The sequence below is a fragment of the Ranitomeya variabilis genome, chromosome 3 (assembly GCF_051348905.1).
Source record: "Ranitomeya variabilis isolate aRanVar5 chromosome 3, aRanVar5.hap1, whole genome shotgun sequence".
In the NCBI taxonomy this organism is placed as follows: Eukaryota; Metazoa; Chordata; class Amphibia; order Anura; family Dendrobatidae; genus Ranitomeya; species Ranitomeya variabilis.
In genome coordinates this window covers 110,212,153-110,231,887 of record NC_135234.1, presented here as the reverse complement: position 1 = coordinate 110,231,887, position 19,735 = coordinate 110,212,153, and the positions used below count along the sequence as shown (strand labels likewise).

The 19,735-nt window shown below is 43.5% G+C and overlaps 1 protein-coding gene across 1 annotated transcript; it reads right to left on the bottom strand.

Annotated features, from left to right (window-relative positions):
* Nucleotides 1-1,486: 1,486 nt before the first annotated feature.
* On the bottom strand, nucleotides 1,487-19,720 carry VMA12 (vacuolar ATPase assembly factor VMA12). Its single transcript, XM_077294495.1, has 6 exons — nucleotides 19,520-19,720; nucleotides 15,009-15,082; nucleotides 10,001-10,090; nucleotides 9,486-9,525; nucleotides 9,277-9,389; nucleotides 1,487-5,471 (listed from the first exon to the last, which is right to left on the bottom strand). The coding sequence occupies exons 1-6, from the start codon at nucleotides 19,689-19,691 to the stop codon at nucleotides 5,376-5,378; spliced, it is 585 nt and encodes a 194-aa protein (XP_077150610.1). The 5' UTR covers nucleotides 19,692-19,720; the 3' UTR covers nucleotides 1,487-5,375.
* Nucleotides 19,721-19,735: the final 15 nt, after the last annotated feature.

The following is a 19,735-nucleotide window of genomic DNA, read 5'->3' as shown; positions in this document are numbered from 1 at the left end:
ACAGCCCATAGTCCTCCATATAGTATAATGCACAGTCCATAGTCCTCCATATTGTCACACTGGGTGAGGGAGAAGCTAGGTGCACAACAACGGGAAGAGGGTGGGGAAGCCAACACTAGGAAAGGGGGGAGTGGAGGCCCCCTAGGAAGATCTGATAACACCTTGTCTGCCCATACATCCTATCGCCAAGCAGGAACCTAATCCCAATCTGATCCTAGCGATAGGCACTGGATAGTGAGGGGATGGTGTGTGCACTAGTCAGCCCCCACTAAAACTAAAAACAAAGCAGGAAGACAAATGTGGGAATACACTAAGCATGAGATGACGAGCGAGCTCACGCTAGAAATCCTCCAAGAAGAAGCCAATACTTCTAGCACTTCCAACAGGGGTAAATAGAGCTATCACCGATGCCTTCCTGAAGCAACTAAAGGTATTTAAGCCTGCAGCAAAGGTGTGTTAATCAGCAGCAGACGGTGGAGATCACCGCTAGGTCCTACAGGGAGGATATCACTCCACAGCAGAGATACAAGATCCAGAATGTGCTTGTAGAGCCAATGACCTTCTACAGCCAGATCCAGAATGACTGTCACACATATAGTATAGTATAGTGCACAGCCCATAGTCCTCCACAGTGTATGCAACAAGAATATTTCACTCAGTGATATCTAGGATGTGGTATTTTAGAGTTCCCTTTATTTTTTTGAGTTTATATTAATACACAGCCCATAGTCATCCACGTAGTATAATGCACAGCCCATCGTCATCCACGTAGTATAATGCACAGCCCATCGTCATCCACGTAGTATAATGCACAGCCCATCGTCCTCCATGTAGTATATTGCACAGCTCATAGTCCTCCATATAGTGTATGCAACTGGAATATTTCATTATGTGATATCTTCAATGTGGTATTAGTGTTTCCTTTATTTTTTTGAGAAATGTATAATGCACAGACCAGTCATCCATGTAGTATAATGCACAGCTTTAGTTAACAAAACAACTAAAGATAACTTAAAAAAAAGGCAAAGAGTTTGATGAATTTGTTGTGAATCAAGAAGTCAGAAAGGTTTTCACAATAAAAAAAAAAAAAAAAAAAAAAGGTCGAAAATGCAATGATGAAATGGGTCCAATGTGTTTAACATGGAAAGGTCACTTTTTATATTACATCAAATATAACTATGTAAATTGTTCTTGGTTTATTGCGAACAACAGAAAGTTTGTAAATGTTGCTTATAATCCTGATTTGTTATGGGGAGTGAAGACACTGTTTGCATCTGTATGATTCTGTGTATAACATTATGTACAAACTGCCTAAATCACACAATATAATCTATAGTTTGAGCAATTTGCAGAAAGAATAACTTTCCAAATATTGCAAAACTAAAAAAACAACAAAAAAAACCCCTTACATTTATAGAAATATAGAATAGAGAACTATACATAATAAAAGAAAGTAATTTAAAATTCAAGGGTCAGGACAAATACCAAGATTGGTAATGATCTTTATTGTGGACAACTTGAAATATAAATTAATAGTGGGAAATCTGCTGAAAGGTTTTCAGATAAGCCTGTAACAATAAATACAAATCACAACGAAAAGTAATGTAACAACACATTCAAAAACAGAAAGTGTGGTGCACTATGAGCAGCAATATATTTTTTAAAGCATAAGAACGCCGCTTTTGTAGATCACGCTTTATTCCACAATCAAGTTACACCACTTGAATAAGATCTTTGCAAGCTCGATTCAGTCCTGCCTTTTAAACGTGCCTTTACTCTCTGCACACCAGGGTTCACACTGCGAAAACACTCAAAGATCACCGCTGCTTTACTGTAGACTTCTGTGGAACTTTGGAGATTTGTCAACTATTTCGGAAAACACTAAATCAAGCTCTATCAATTAATGAAAAATACTTAGGTTTGTGATCAGTAGTCAGCAGAACTATGAATTCAGCTCAGGAAGAGAATAAACCACCAGATACACTGTACCTAGAGAAGTGTAATTTGCTATAGCAATATGGTAGCTATAAAACGGAGCAAAACGTTCCGTACCGTATATACTCGAGTATAAGCCGAGATTTTTAGCCCACTTTTTTAAGGCTGAAAGTGCCCCTCTCGGCTTATAATCGAGTCATTGTCGGCTGGGGAGGGGGAGCGGCGGCTGTCACATACTCACCTGCTCCTGGCGCGGTCCCTGCATCTCCGATGGTCTCCGGCAGCTCTTCCTGTGTTCAGCGGTCACGTGGTACCACTCATTAAAGTAATGAATATTGACTCCACTGCCATATGGGTGGAGCCGCATATTCATTACTTTAATGAGCGGTACCAGTGACCGCTGAACAGAGGAAGAAGCTACCGGCACGCGGAGACCATCTGCCAGTGCAAAGCAGGGATTGTGCCGAGAGAAAGTGAGTATAACGGAAGAGGGTGAGCATTTCATATTCTCCTGTCCCTGTTCCACCGCCGGGCGCCGCTCCGTCTTCCGGCTGTGACTGTTCAGGTTAGAGGGCGCGACGTGTTAGTGTGTGCACCGCCCTCTGCCTGATCAGTCACTGCAGAGACAGGATGCTGAGGAGCAGCGGGCAGCGACGAGAGGAGAGCATGTCATTTTTTTTTTATTGCAGCAGCAGATATACAGTATGGATAATCATATCAGCATAAACTGCATCCTATGGGGCCATAATCAACTTTAATGCAGCATTACATGGGGCATATTTTCTATGGAGCATCTTATGGGGCCATTATTATCCTTTGTGCAGCATTGTATGGGGCAAATGTTTCTATGGAGCATCTTATGGGGCCATCATTAACCTTTGTGCAGCATTATATGGGGCATATTTTTGTATGAAGCATCTTATGGGGCCCATCATGAACAGTATGGAGCATTATATGGGGCTCCTGAATCAGTATGGATATTCAAAAACACAACCTACTGATGTCTCAATTTTACTTTTATTGGTATCTATTTTTATTCTTGAAATTTACCAGTAGCTGCTGCTTTTCCCACCCTAGGCTTATACTCGAGTCATTAAGTTTTCCCATTTTTTTGTGGCAAAATTAGGGGTCTCTTATACTCGGGTCGGCTTATACTCGAGTATATACGGTATATGGAAGATGCCTAAAAAATGTCTCCCAGAGGGTGATGATTGTTATATGTAGCTTACAAAACACATTTAGGAGTTTCTAAAACCTAGAAATGGATAAATGTGATGTACACAATTATTGCTCTACAAGGCTAGATTCACACTTCCATGTGAGTTACCATCTGAGAGAAACAAGTTAACTGCTCAGTTGTCATCCTAGTTGCATCTTTTGATCTCATCCCTTTTAAGCAGCTAGACTGAACTTTTTTCTTCAATCTACTTACTCTTAAATATATTAGTTAAAAAAAGGATGAAACTTGGATGGAAAACTTAAGTGCAAATGAAGTCTTCCTAGTTCCAGTCGGGTCTCATGGATGCCCAATAGACTTTAATGGCAGAGTCTGATCCGCACAACGGACCAGAAGAGGAAAGACGAGAATAGTTTGCTGCAGCTACGGGCTGGCTTCTCTCTGCACTACTCCAGTTGATTGACAGGTCTCTCCCAATGACCACACATGAAAGAGACATGTCAATCAATTAGAGCGGCACAGGTAGAAACCAGGTAAGCACAGCACCAGACTAACCTCATTTCTCCCTATAGTTTTTCCAGTTATTCAAATTCTGTTTTGTCTAAAATGCCAAAAACTTCAGAGAAAAACATACTTGGCTCTAATCGTGCAGCCAGGCTCTAATTCATGCTGCTTGTAGGTAGAGCAGCCTAAATTGACTCCTTTTAAAAACGTTCCAGATTTTGCAGTTCAGTACCAAGTAGCAATAGTTCATCTAATTTATAAGGCTATGTGTCCACATTCAGGATTACATCCGGATTAGCTGCCCAATGAACGCTGCGTACAACCGCAGCATTCAACCAGCAGCATCCAGATGTTACAGCATAGTAAGAGGGGATTTTATGAAATCCCGTCTCCACAATGCATGCGAACACGCATCCAGCGGCCCTGCGGTTACAGACATGCGGCGCGTCTTTTTAGAACGCAGCATGTCTGTCTACCTTGCGACGATGCTCCGTCGCCGCAAGGTAAATAACAGGGCCCTATGTATGGGGTGCGGCGATTCCGGATGTGTGCAATGAACACATCCGGAATCACTGCGCGTACAGAAAGGGGCAGTGCGGGTTTTCCGCGCCGTCATTGCGGACCGTGGACACGCACCCTAAAGCTTTTTTTCCACTCACAATTGTACTTAAAAGGAAATATTCCAGCCCCAAATGGTATAAAATAACAAATGGAGTACCAATCCCCAGCTGACCCTGTGCCAATGATTCCCTGGTTTGCAATGATCTGGTTTACCAGAGTACAGCGATGACATGGCGTGTCAACACTATCATTGCATACATTTATTTCTGCTCACATATTTCTGTGCACATGGGTTTATTAGGCACCTCTTGTATAGGATGTTATAGGCAAATTCCTAATATATAGTTTTCTGAAGTTATAAGCCGTTTTGTGGCGTTTACCACCATTCATGGATTATAGAAAAAGTAACCAACCCCTTTTCCCAAGCTTGCTTCTTCAGGAGTGCACCACTAGTAGTGTCTAGTAGTTTCCTGGGGGCAATGTTCTCCTGATGGCTGACGGTTCAGGCTGGGGGTACGGCAGTGCTGCTGGCCTGAACGCTGCACCTTCCCATGCTTCTAGAGGTAGCTCTGCCTCTGCAGCACAGGCGAAGCACAGTGGCACCAAGTCTGGCCAGATCCTGGTTTCTTCAGAGCAGCACTTGTAGTGGTGTAATAAATATCAAGCACAGGCTGCTTCCCTAGGAGATCGGCCACCCCTAAGGTGGCCGGAAACCAAGGCAACAAACCGTAAACTATAGAAATACAAATCCCTTTGTTGGATAACAGAGGATTTTTAATAAGAGCTAAATTGCAAAGTTGCCTTTACCCATTTAATTGGATGAAACCAACCTTTTATAGCCAAGTACATAAGATCATAGTCTGTGAAAGGTTTATGGCTACTCCACAATCTTCACACTGAGAGACTAGATTAAAAAAAAAAAAAGGACAAAGAAACAAAACCTGTTTGCTAACCCATTCACTTTAGTAGCAGAGTTTGGTCCGAGGAGTGTTTGATGTAAAAACTGATGTTTCTTTACACTGTATTCTCTCTAAACTTAAAATATAAGATATTCATAAATTTCTTTAAAAAAACAAAAAGTAACAGAAATTATATAATCCAGCAATGTAAGGAAGAGTACAACTGATGCCTTCACAAAAGGTTCATTTGGAGTCCAGTTTAGTAACTGAAGTCATATTGGATTTTTTTAAATGTATTACTAAAGTTCTCCAAGTTGCCCCTCCATGGTCCGGACCAGTATATACAGCTCGGCTAATCCCACCAATGAAGCCACAATCACAGAGGATAGGACCCGCTGGAAGAGAAGTGAGAAAATATATTGAGAAACATTTTATATTATTCTGAGATGAGAAAAACAAACAAACTACAAAATAGTTTTAGGCCCAAAGTTCGGAACTGATTAATTTCCTAACACATCTTTATAGTACTAGAACTCTGCAGGACATTCAGCCACCACTAGAGGGTGCACAGTGCATGTGCAGTCATTATTGAGAACAATGTCACTGTATTCTGCAGTGAGCTCCTCTAGTCATCACTGCATTTAGTCAGCACATGTTAAGGAGTGATGTCCACAAAAAACAAATAAAAAAAAATAAAATTGTAGAGCATTTACTCAGAACATATAATATTTACGTGTGATGTCTGCATGCATAGCACAAGTAGAAAAAATAAATGGAAAACATAATATGCTAATTTGGGAAAATAATAATCGGCTTATTGGGTAAAAGCACAGTATTTAAGATTGAGTACCCCAAACACACACAGTTAGGTCCATATATATTTGGACAGAGACAACATTTTTCTAATTTTGGTTGTAGACATTACCACAATGAATTTTAAACAAAACAATTCAGATGCAGTTGAAGTTCAGACTTTCAGCTTTCATTTGAGGGTCTCCACATTAAAATTGGATGAAGGGTTTAGGAGTTTCAGCTCCTTAACATGTGCCACCCTGTTTTTAAAGGGACCAAAAGTAATTGGACAATTGACTCCAAGGCTATTTCATGGATAGGTGTGGGAAATCCCTTCGTTATGTCATTCTCAATTAAGCAGATAAAAGGCCTGGTGTTGATTTGAGGTGTGGTGCTTGCATTTGGAAGGTTTTGCTGAGAAGTAAACATGCGGTCAAAGGAGCTCTCCATGCAGGTGAAACAAGCCATCCTTAACCCCTTCATGACCGTGGAATTTTTCATTTTTCCGTGTTCGTTTTTCACTCCCCTCCTTCCCAGAGCCATAACTTCATTTTTCCGTCAATTTGGGGCTTATTTTTTGCGGGACGAGTTGTACTTTTGAACGACATCATTGGTTTTACCATGTCGTGTACTAGAAAACGGGAAAAAAATTCCAAGTGCGGTGAAATTGCAAAAAAAGTGCAATCCCACACTTGTTTTTTGCTTGGCTTTTTTGCTAGGTTCACTAAATGCTAAAACTGACCTGCCATTATGATTCTCCAGGTCATTACGAATTCATAGACACCTAACATGACTAGGTTATTTTTTACCTAAGTGGTGAACAAAAATTCCAAACTTTGCTAAAAAAAAAATAAATAAAAAATTGGGCATTTTCCGATACTCGTAGCGTCTCCATTTTTCATGATCTGGGGTCGGTTGAGGGCTTATTTTTTGCGTGCCGAGCTGGCGTTTTTAATGATTCCAATTCGGTGCAGATACGTTCTTTTGATCGCCCGTTATTGAATTTTAATGCAATGTCGCGGCGACAAAAAAAAAACCGTAATTCTGGCGTTTCGATTTTTTTTCTCGTTACGCCGTTTAGCGATCAGGTTAATGCTTTTTTTTTTATTGATAGATCCGGCGATTCTGAACGTGGCGATACCAAATATGTGTAGATTTGATTTTTTTTTTATTGATTTATTTTGATTGGGGCGAAAGGGGGGTGATTTAAACTTTTTTTTTTTTTTTTTTCCACATTTTTTCAAACTTTTTTTTTTTTTTTTTTTTAACTTTTGCCATGCTTCAATAGCCTCCATGGGAGGCTAGAAGCAGGCACAGCACGATCGCCTCTGCTACATAGCAGCGATCTGCTGTTCGCTGCTATGGAGCAGAAAATCAGGTGTGCTGTGAGCGCCGACCACAGGGTGGTGCTCACAGCTACCGGGGATCTGTAACCATAGAGGTCTCAAGGACCTCTATGGTTACAATGGAGAAGCATCGCCGACCTCCGAACATGTGACAAAAATAAGTGTATCAAATAGACATACCAGGCAATCAGATTCCTGGGGTGGGCGGGTGACCGCGTGAGGCTTGGAATCTGATTGCCTGGTATGTCTATTTGATACACTTAATTTTGACCGAAAATATCGCTATCATACCTGTGCCTTTTTGATTATGTAGGTAACCTGTTATATTAGCCTATTTTGATGTATGATATGATGAAGTCTGTGTTGAATCTTATACATAACCAGGCAGTTACGCCACTTATGGAAATACTTTGATTATGACAATACTGGTGTGCTATTTCATTTTTATAAGATCAATCCTCATGTGCTTACACCGGCCCTTGTCAAGTGTGCTGTTTTGTTGGTGCAACTAACTCCTGCCGCGCTTTTTTAACTGTTTAAATAAAGATTTATTCACATATTTATTTGTGCTTCATGACTACCTTTGTCCGTTTTTTTAATTTTTTTTTATGTATAGCACAAGGCCACGGACTGCAGTGGCGATGTGCACAGAAGCACCAGGTTTTCACTGTAGGACAAGTTAGCATGGAGACTAGTCAGACCAATGCTGCCGCAGAGGAAACGGAATTACGGTACCCACTACATTCCCTACCTTTAATATTAAAAACAAAAACCTGGACAATCCCTTTAACTTTGCTGGCAAATCCGAATAGCTGAAGAAAGAAAAAAAAAAATATATATACTGGTTAGGCTGGTTTCACACTTGCGTTTTGATCTGCAGCGTTTTTTAAAAAAACCGCATGTGGTGAAAAAACGCATGAAAACGGTGCGTTTTTTAGACGCATGCGTTTTTGCGGCAAAAAAAAAACGCGGCAAAACGCTGCGTTTTCCCGCGTTTTTTCCCGTGTTTGCGTTTTTGAAACGCATGCTGAGAAGTGTGTGACAGCTGCCAATCATCAAAATCAACTAGAAAACACACTATTAATAGAATTAGCTAGGGTTAGGGTTAGGATCCCTAGGGTTAGGGTTAGGGGTAGCTTTTTATTAGAATGTCCTGGTCACCAGGTCACTGATAAGCCACCCCCCACCATCAAGGTGATAAAGGGATCCAAACCCTAACCCTAACCCTAACCATAGGGATCCAAACCCTAACCCTAACCCTTGGGATCCTAACCCTAACCCTACCCCTAACCATAGGGATCCAAACCCTACCCCTAACCCTACCCCTAACCATAAACCTAGGGATCCTAACCCTAAGGGTTAGGATCCTAACCCTAAGGGTTAGGATCCCTAGGGCTAGGGTTAGTATTCCTAGGGTTACTAGGGATCCTAACCCTAACCGTTACCCTAGGGATCCTAACCCTAAGGGTTAGGATCCCTAGGGTTAGGATCCCTAGGGATCCTAACCTTAGGGTTAGGGTTTGGATCCCTATGGTTAGGGTTTTCTTGTTTTTTTTTTGTGTTTTCCTGTGTTTTTCTATAAAAACGCATGCGTTTTTTCGCGGCAAAAAAACGCCGCTAGAAATTACTACAGGTTGCATTTCTGCAAATGAACACACGCGTCAAAAAACGCATGCGTTGCCAAAAATGCGTCAAAACGCATGCGAAAAAACGCATGCGTTTTTAATGTTAAGTATAGGAAAAAAAACGCATGCTTTTTTTTGCGCGTTTTTTAGCGCTAAAACGCAGCTTACAAAAACGCAAGTGTGAAACCAGCCTTACTGGCGATGAAGCCTGTGTACAAAGATCAGGAGCAGCAGCAGAGAGCCGAGCCAGTGCTGGATCAGCAGAGGGCAAGTAAAGCTCAACTTGTTCTTGGAAAACCAATTTAAATAATGCCATTTTTCAGGTTTTATGTAAAAAAAAAATAAAAAACACTAATGTATAAATACTCTTTAAACTATAAAGAGCTCCATTAATGCTGAGGTAATTTGCTATGAATATTTATATAAACTCCACTCACCGCAGCAGACTCCGTGAAGACATACTGAGTTCCAATATAAGTGCAAGCAAATGCAGCTACAATGGTGACCAAGAAGTTGAAGATCGTAATTATAATTGTCTTTAACGGCCGCACTGCAGGCAAAGGGCAAAAACATTACAATAGTGCAGAATATTGTAGACACGTCTGCTGCAGTATAGCAACTCTGGTATTGGGAAGTGTCACCTTACCTTGTCTTCCAAGATCAGCCAGAGTTCCTTGCTGGTTGGACTGTACCAAGAGAATAAAGTAAAAAAAACAACCAACTAGTTACTAAGGGAAAAAAGAAAAATGTGCAGAAATTTTATTAAAAGAATAAGAGCAGTCAGGGGGGTGATGTGGGGAGACGAAAATTGGTGTCAGTGACCCAGATTCATCAAGACCGGAGTTGTTCTTGTGGATCGTGATGAGGAGGTGTGCTGGAGTCAGAAGCGCATGCTTCTTAATGAATCAGGAGTGTTGGCCCTCGCCACCTAACCCACTCCAGTCCTTGCTGGAGTAAGATTTATGGTGAAGCGAATGCCGCCGCTCTTCATGAATCCCCATGCAAGAGTCATTCACTTTGTCAGAGCTTGGTGAAAATTACGTTGGGTGCTTTATAAACCATGTATGTGCAAAGGGCTGAATCTGCTAATGTGATCCCCTCACTTATCACCATGATGACCTTGTATTTATCATTTTAGCATCATAAGACACAGATCTGTACCTGAAAGGTGACATTCTTTGTGATCCTCTTGTACTCCTCATTTGCCAGTTTAGCCTTTATCTTTTCTAGGCGAGCCACAAGCTCCGGGTTCTGAAAGAATAGGATTTTATATAAAGCAGCGGCCCAGTAAGAAACCTAAAGAGGCAAGCTAACCATTCTCACCCACATGCACATCATCCCAAGATCATACAAGCCGCAATAACAGACACAGTGATTTTCTTCTGGGCAATGAATCATCAGCTCATTCATATGAGGGGTCTTGTACCACAGTGTCAGGATCACCAAGTGCAAATATACCCGTGTTAACTTGTAATTCAAATGCCGGTGTTAATATTGAGATCTGCTGGTGACGTAGTTATGAGATGTGGCAGCTCCCTGCTCGGCCGCCATGTTTCCACAATATATAATAGTTTCTATCTCATTTCATTTTTTTTTTTTCAGTTACAGAAAATATCCCGAGATCGGCTATTAATATTTGCTTTGGCATTCAGTTTTAAAGACACGAGAAGAAAAAACAATATATAAGACATGGTGTGATTTTAAGAAAGCCTGTCATGTCAGGAAATGCTATTTACCGCAGATATAGGGTTAAAGAAGTTGTCCACTACTATAAAGTTTTTTTTTTTTTTTTCATAAATCTTGCTATTATGTGCCACTGAAAACATCTACTGTGTTTATTTTAACAATATTACCTTTTATCATGCTGTAGCAGCACATCTTCAGTGCTGGATTCAGCTCTCATGGGGTTAATCGACTACTTCCTTATTGTGCCCTAATACTACAAGTTCCATGATGCTTTGCACTGTCCTCTAAGCCCGAACTTAGCACACCCACTCCAAAACACACCCAAACCCCTCCCTCCTCTCCCTCCTCTCTCTTCAGGCTGATGAGGAGAGGTCACATCTTGGTCACAAGCTGTAAAGCAGCACCAAGAACTGCACAACCATGGTGATCAAGCTTTTAGCTTTTTTTCTTTCTCATCTATTTCATAGTATATATAGTTTAGTATACATATGATATACTGTAAAGAGATCCTACTGCGTATATGTCTTAGATATGTAAATTACACAGTACATGTGTGGTTATATGTGTCCATCTACATACGCTTGTGTGCATGTATATATATTATGTGTGTTCTTATTTTACACTATTTGTGCTCATATACAGGAGAGGCCCCAGTTTCAGAAACAATATATGGGCCATTTGCAGAAATAACAGCTCATCCTAAGTCACAATTCCACCTGCTTTCGAGGTAGAAATGGCCCCCATTGCATTTTAGCTGCACAGATTGCACCAATATGCGATCACACCTTTTATATACACACCAATATATACTTCTATGTGTATGTATGGAATAAATTATTTATTCATATACATACACTTTAATATTTTGTTGCAGTGATATATACATACATATAGAACTTTGAAGGGTTTGTCCACTATTCTAACAACCCCCTCTCAGTCTGTATGTTTACTAGATTCCAGTGCCTGCACGTTCCAATAGTGTCGGCGCGGTGTCTCGCAGCGATTGTACCTGTGGTCAATCAGTGGCCGCATCACTCTCACCACCTTCTAAGCAAACTCTTATATCTGTAGGAAGTGAGTGTTGCTGCATTTTTTTTTAAGAATTACCAAATGTAAGCCACTTCTTCCTAAGGCGAAGACAGTGAAGCAGCCACTGATTGTCCACAGGGTTCACATAATGACACTGACACAAATTCTCCGTGAGAGAAACTGTGGTGACAACATTGGGAGTATTCAAATCACATCCTTGTATTCACTCTGAGTGTAATATGAGTAACCAAAAATCTGCATTCACACTGAGAAATTACAGATTTGTAGACTGTAGTCTACACTGTGCATTTTATAGATTCAAAACAGTTTTAGTATCATATATTAAAGGGATTGTTCAGTACTTGTCCATTACTTTATATTTATGGTCTTTACTTTGGTTATGTCATCACTGGGATTGCGATAACCATATCTTCCACCCTCACCGATGATGCGTTTTTATAGAAAAAAAACTGAAAAAACACCCACCACCATCACGGTGATAAAGGGATCCAAACCCTAACCCTACCCCTAACCTCACCCCTAACCGTTTAATGAACATTTTCTGACAGTCATAGTGCCACGATATTTCAGTGCCACGATATTTCAGTGCCACGTATATAAGTGCCACGTATATAAGTGCCACGTATGTAAGTGCCACGTGCCACGTATGTAAGTGCCACGTATGTAAGTGCCACGTATGTAAGTGCCACGTATTTCAGTGCCACGTATGTAAGTGCCACGGATTTAAGTGCCACGGATTTAAGTGCCACGTATGTAAGTGCCACGTATGTAAGTGCCACGTATGTAAGTGCCACGTATGTAAGTGCCACGTATGTAAGTGCCACGTGACGTATTTCAGTGCCACCTATTTCAGTGCCACGTATATAAGTGCCACGTATGTAAGTGCCACGTGCCACGTATATAAGTGCCACGTATGTAAGTGCCACGTATGTAAGTGCCACGTATGTAAGTGCCACGTATATAAGTGCCACGTATGTAAGTGCCACGTGCCACGTATGTAAGTGCCACGTATGTAAGTGCCACGTATGTAAGTGCCACGTATGTAAGTGCCACGTATGTGCCACGTGACGTATTTCAGTGCCACGGATTTAAGTGCCACCTATTTCAGTGCCACGTATATAAGTGCCACGTATGTAAGTGCCACGTGCCACGTATATAAGTGCCACATATGTAAGTGCCACGTGCCACGTATTTCAGTGCCACGTATTAAAGTGCCATGTATTTCAGTCCCACTCCCGTGTAGCGGTGGGATATGGGGTAATAAGGGGTTAATGTCACCGTATGTCGGGGATCAAAGTGACAAGTGATGGTGAGTATGTAATCTATGTTATATGTACTGTATGTCTGTTGTATGTACGTACTGTATGTGGCATGTTTCATGTCGCATGTCACATGTTGCATGTCGTCGCATGGTGCATGTCGCATGTTGTCGCATGGTGCATGTCGATGCATGGTGCATGTCGTCGCATGGTGCGTGTTGCATGTCGTCGCATGGTGCATGTCTCATGTTGACGCATGGTGCATGTTGACGCATGGCGCATGTTGGTGCATGTCGCATGTTGACGCATGTGCATGTCGTCGCATGGTGCATGTCGCATGGTGCATGTCGCCGCATGGTGCATGTTGTTGCATGTCGTCGCATGGTGCATGTTGTCGTATGGTGCATGTCGTCGCATGGCGCATGTCGTCGCATGGCGCATGTCGTCACATGGCGCATGTCGACGCATGGTGCATGTCGACGCATGGTGCATGTCGATGCATGGCGCATGTCGTTGCATGGTGCATGTCATTGCATGGTGCATGTCGTCGCATGGTCATGTCGCCGCATGGTGCATGTCGCATGGTGCATGTCGTCGCATGGTGCATGTCGCATGTCGTCGCATGGTGCATGTGTCGCATGGTGCATGTCATCGCATGTCGTTGCATGGTGCATGTGTCGCATGGTGCATGTCATCGCATGTCGCCGCATGGTGCATGTTGTCGCATGTCGTCGCATGGTGCATGTCGTTGCATGGTGTGTATGTATGTACTGTGTTTTTGTTTGTTTTTTTTACATTCAACACATTAGCCGGATGATGGGACTACTACTGTCCCATCATTGGCTAATGTGTCACTCACTGTCACTGTAGCAGGCAGAGCCCGATGGGACTTGTAGTCCCATCGGACGATGCCTGCACACACACGCACAGCGCCGGCACACACACACACGCACAGCGCCGGCACACACACACACGCACAGCGCCGGCACACACACGCACAGCGCCGGCGGGCAGAAGTACCGGCGCCGGCGGTCACAAGCACCGGCACCGGCGGGCACAAGCACCGGCACCGGCGGGCACATGCACCGGCGCCCACAAGCACAGGCAGACCCCCGGCGACCGAAGCACAGCCCAGCCACACATCATGATCCCAGCACTGAGCAGTGAGCACACACAGCCCCGCCCGCCCCCAGCACAGCCCTCAGCACCGCCCACAGCCCAGTCACTCTTGCTGAGTGACTGCTGACTGTGGGGGCTGGTCACGCCTGCTGCTGACGTCACGTCAATTTTCAGAGCCTGGAAATTGACGTGACGTCGGCGGAAATGAGCGGCGGCTGCAGTCTGGGGGTCATGTGACCCGGACTCAGCAGGAGGAATAGCGCCGCTCACAGGCGAAAACGTCAACAGAAGGTAATGGCACAATTCATTAGGGGCCCCGGGGGGGTACATTGGGGGGTTAATTGAAAGTAGTGGACAACCCCTTTAATTGGAAGGTAAATCACGTTACATATCCATATAGCCTTCTTTATTGGAGCAGTGGCTACAGGGAGAAAATGCGCTTATATCCACCCTGTAGCCGCTCGCTTCCAATCGAAAGGGGCAGTGGGTGCATGAAGCGGCGACAGTCACCATTCATTATATTATGGGTGCAAGGTCCCCACAGCACGCACGCTGCAGATCAGACTATCATAGTGCCCTAGGGAGTGGTCACAGTGCACTCATAGCATAATGAGGGGTGACAGTAATGGCCGCTGCACACTGCTCTGATTGAAAGTGAGCAGGGGAGTGAGCAGTGCTAATGAATGAAGATCTGCTGGGAAGCTGGAGCCAGGGATGCTACAGAGTGAACATAGCTTACATTGGTCAGGCCATTATAGAGACGGCCGAGCCTTACTGATCAAAGCAGTGTAAAAATAACAACATCTAGCCGTGCACAGCAACCTATCAGAGATCAACTTTATTTCATAACTGGCTGTGAAAAGAAAAAAGCTATGCTGCGATTGGTTGCTTCGGGCAATAAGAAAGCTTTCTGTCACACAGGTTTCATCAACAAGGCCGAACGACTTGCATCGAATGCAGCAGTCTCATATATTAACCCCTTAGAGGGAACTATAGCTCAAAAAAGAATCTTTCTAAAAATGAAGCGTTTGTATTTGGGAATTGGCTGAAATTACCCGTTCAGGTAACTTGACCTCCGGTAAATGGATCTCGCTGCCTTCCAGCAGTTCATGCAGGTAGATATTGGAACCTAAAATAACGTGAAACATAAGTAAATAATAAGGAATAAGACAATAATACACCAATAAGAAAGTAGCCTGAAAATTGTTTAGGGTTCAGAGAAAACCATAAAAATAACAAAGTGAGTAAAGAAGCCGTCCCATGAAACTTGTTATGCCCTAAACCTGTGAAAATGTGTATTAATATCCTTATCAATGTCAGTCTTCCCTGGTCTCCAGCTCCAGTCCACTTCTCATTGATGCATGATCACACTGGGGTTTGTGTGTGATCTGAAAGTCTTTTTACAATGTAAGACTATGGCCAGAACGAGGTAGCATGGCTTTACGTTAGATAAGCGACTCCCAGCTCACATCAGGCAGGTTTGGTTCTGTGGCAAAATTCAGCTCAAAAGAATGAAAATCTGGAGAGGAAACGTTCCTTCCCTGCACCCCCACATATTGATCACACTCTGGACTTTTTATATATTCTTCATTTCCCAACGTTCAGTCTCTTGTCTCCTTCTGATGAGACGCAATCTTCAACTTTATTTTTCACCCCACTTTTTTTTCCCTCCCATTATGGCAGGGTCCTAAACTGGCTGACTGTACTGGATGAAACCGCTGTATGGACCACACCGACATGCTGCCGTCACAGCTGGAAGGGAACAGGATCTGGGATCTGTTATTATAAACTTCCATTATTTTTGGTCTGGAGCGGAAAATCCTCTGTGTACTGAAGCTGTGGATGCCGTTACTGGCATTGTGATTATGTTGCAGATTTCCTCCTTTGCAATGCAACTCATTCCTAAGAGGCAACAGCACATACACACGTGGTCAAAATTGTTGGTACCCCTCGTTTAATGACAGAAAAACCCACAATGGTCACAGAAATAATTATTACTTTTGTCAGATTCCAGTTAATAAAAAAATCTATCTAAATGAACAAATGAAAATCAGACATTGCTTTTCAACCATACTTCCACAGAATAAAAAAAAATAAAACTCATGAAATACGTCTGGACAGAAATGATGGTACCCCTGAAAATAATGTGACAAAAGGGACATGTTAAATCAAGGTGTGTCCACTAACTAGCATCACAGGTGTCTACAATCTTGGAGTCAGTGAGTGGGCCTGTATATAGGGCTACAGATACTCACTGCGCTGTTTGGTGACATGGTGTGTGACACACTCAACATGGACCAGAGGAAGCGAAGGAAAGAGTTGTCTCAGGAGATTAGAAAGAAAATTATAGAAAAACATGTTAAAGATAAAAGTTATAAGACCATCTCCAAGCAGCTTAATGTTCCTGTGACTACAGTTGCACATATTATTCAGAAATGTAAGATCCATGGGACTGAAGCCAACCTCCCTGAACCTGGCCACAGGAGGAAAATTAATGACAAATCAAAAAGACAGATAATACAAATGGTAACAAAAGAGACCAGAAATACTTCTAAACAGATTAAAGGTGAGCTTCAAGCTCAAGGAACATCAGTGTCAGATTGCACCATCCATTGTTGTATGAGCCAAAGTGGACTTCATGGGAGACGACCAAGGAGGACACCATTGTTGATAAAAAAAATCATAAAAAAGCCAGACGGGAATTTGCCAAACTACATGTTGACAAGCCACAAAGCTTCTGGGAGACAAAAATGGAACTTTTCGGCAAGGTACATCAGCTCTATGTTGACAGACGGAAAAATGAAGCATATCGAGAAAAAAAAAACACTGTCCCTACTGTGAAACATGGAGGAGGCTCTGTTATGTTCTGGGGCTGCTTTGCTGAATCTGGCACAATGAAATCTCAAGACTATCAAGGGATTCTAGAGAGAAACGTGCTGCTCAGTGTCAGAAAGCTTGGTCTCAGTCGCAGGTCATGGGTCTTCAACTGGATAATGACCCAAAACACACAGCTAAAAACATCCAAGAATGGCTAAGAGGAATACATTGGACTAATCTGAAGTGGACTTCTATGAGCATCTTTGGAAAGAGCTGAAACATGCCGTCTGGAAAAGGCAACCTTCAACAAACACGAGACAACTGGAGCAGTTTGCTCTTGGGGAGTTGGCCAAAATACCTGTCGAGAGGTGCCGAAGTCTCATTGATAGTTTCAGGAATCGTTTGATTGCAGTGATTGCCTCAAAAGGTTGTGCAACAAAATATTAAGTCAAGGGTCCCATCATTTATGTCCAGGCCTATTTCATGAGTTTTTATTATTTTTTTTTAATTCTGTGGAAGCATGGTTGAAAAGCAATGTCTGACTTTCATTTGTTCATTTTCATAGATCTTTTATTAATTATTACTTTTGTCAGATTCAAGTTATTTCTGTGACCACTGTGGGTTTTTCTGTCATTCAACGAAAGGTACCAACAATTTTGACCACGTGTGTAATCATGAGTAGCTGCAGACATCAGCACCTCTGCTGCCCTATGTCCTTCCTGTATACTCTCCTACACCAGATGAAATGAGGAAGGAAGGATATTCAGTGGCCGATGGAGGGAGGCAGGCACCACTCAGGCTCATGGAGTCTGACAGGATGTATGGTGAGGTCTGTTCTTTTTTATAGCATTTCCATTTGCCTGTTCCATTTTTAGGAGACACAATCGGAACAACAAAGCAGACCGGTGTCATAACCAATACAAATGGAAGCAGAACGTCCATCTGGGTTCTACTATGTGTCCGTTTTTAGAATGGAAGAAAAAGTGTGGCACACAGAATATTATCTTCTGTTCTAAAAACTGACACAGAAAGGAGCTCATTATAACCAGTGGGGTTACTTGAGTTCAATTTTTCAAGGGATCCATTTCTGCCTGTAAATATCCAACTGTAGGCGTGACCTCAGCCAATACCATCAGATCTGCCACAGGATATAGAAGACCACCCAGGCGCTCCAGAATTGAGCTAAACATCTTGTAAAAATCCCTGAACTCCACTAACTCTGCATATCTTTTCCGTTTTGAACTGCGTCGCTCCACTGCAGAGATATCCACATTTGTTACTTTTGTAGTACAGTATGTGAAATTTCTGTTTGCAGATCAGTTGAGCATTTCTTCAGTTTTCCTTTGGGGTGTGCAATTTCCCCAGACACTGTCAGTGTAGCACAGCTTGGCCATTTCTGAGATCGCTACATCAGCTGGAGAGAGAGAGCTGCGACTGGGAAGGAGGGATGAAAGCGCACACCACAGGTCTCTGAAGAAACCTCCCAGCTGATCTTGAAGCAGAGATTTCACATACTGCGCTCCAAAAGCAACAAATGTGACTCTCTTCAATGGAGCGATGCAGCGCAGAAAGGAAAAAAAAGGCAGCAAAATAATGGGAGCGCAAGGAAATTTACAAACTATTGAAGTTATTTTAAAGGGAACCTGTCACCCCCCTCAGTGTTTCAAACTAAAAGAGCCACCTTGTGCAGCAGTAATGCTGCATTCTGACAAGGTGGCTCTTTTAGTTCTGGGTGCTGTAACTTGAGAAATAATGAGTTTTATAATTTGTCTGGAGTACCTGGTCCTCAGTCAAGGAGGCCGGCGTCACCTCCTCCTCACCGCTGTTTTCAAAAGTAGCCGGCGCCTGCGCTCTTTTCCCCTGCCTGGTGCAGGCGCAGTGAGCGCTGGCCGTCTTTCCTCATATGCAGCCCAGCTGACTGCGCGGCCGCCCTTGCCTGTGAATCCCAGCCCCGCAGTGACTTATGATTTATTCACATTGCAGGGCTGGGATTCACAGGCAGGGCGGCCACACAGGCGCAGTCAGCTGGGCTGCATATGAGGAAAGACGGGCAGCGCTCACTGCGCCTGCACCAGGCAGGGGAAAAGAGCGCAGGCGCCGGCTACTTTTGAAAACAGCGGTGAGGAGGAGGCGGCGCCCGGCGCCAAGAAGATATGAGTGACAGCTGTGTGCTGTCTGAAGCAGGGGGGAAACGCCGGCCTACTTGACTGAGGACCAGGTATTTCAGACAAATTATAAAACTGATTATTTCTCAAGTTACAGCACCCAGAACTAAAAGGGGGGGGGAAGGGGGTGACAGGTTCCCTTTAATTGACAGGCTAGGTGAAAACTTCCAGATAAGTGGGGTCCAGCCTGACACCCCCGATTGTTAGGGCCAATGTCACAGTCTTTCATGATCAGCAGTGCATAATTTCAGCCATCGCTCCGTTCATTTTCTATGGGACTGATGGAAGTGGCGAGAATGGAGTAGTGCAGGACCCCTGAGCCAGCGACAGAACTTGCAGCTCACGGGCCCCCAATTATTGACGTGTTTCATAGTACTGCTCTGTGCATAGAGGCCAAAGGGTCTTTTTGGGCCCCCAAGGCTCCAGGTGCGGTAGCAAACCCTGCACCTATTGCAGTTATGCCCTGACGGTGGGGTCTCTGCACTTTGGAGCCAGTACCGGTCAGCTCTGCAGTGCAACCAGTGGTCAACGACGAGAGCCGCAGCAGCCCGGTGCATGACCCGACAAGGTGACTTCCTGCTCACCTCTCTCCCGCAGCAGCGAGTGCAGCTCCCCCAGGACACGGAACGATACTAAGGACCCGGCTCCTGTAGCCAGAATATCCCGGACGGCGGCCCTGGACTCCGGGGTGAAGCAGGACTGGAGCTCCCGTAGCGCCTGGAGCAGCGGCTCCATCACCCGGCATTCACTCGCCATCTCACCGCAGAACACGGCGCACTGACTCCTGGGAACTAGAGGTC

Excerpts from the sequence above, each read along its gene's own strand:
- VMA12 (XM_077294495.1), bottom strand. The coding sequence starts at position 19,691 with ATGGCGAGTGAATGCCGGGTGATGGAGCCGCTGCTCCAGGCGCTACGG. Across the intron at positions 15,083-19,519 it reads CTCGCTGCTGCGGGAGAGAG|GTTCCAATATCTACCTGCAT; the intron begins GTGAGCAGGAAG and ends ACGTTATTTTAG. Across the intron at positions 9,390-9,485 it reads GGCTGATCTTGGAAGACAAG|TGCGGCCGTTAAAGACAATT; the intron begins GTAAGGTGACAC and ends CTTTGCCTGCAG.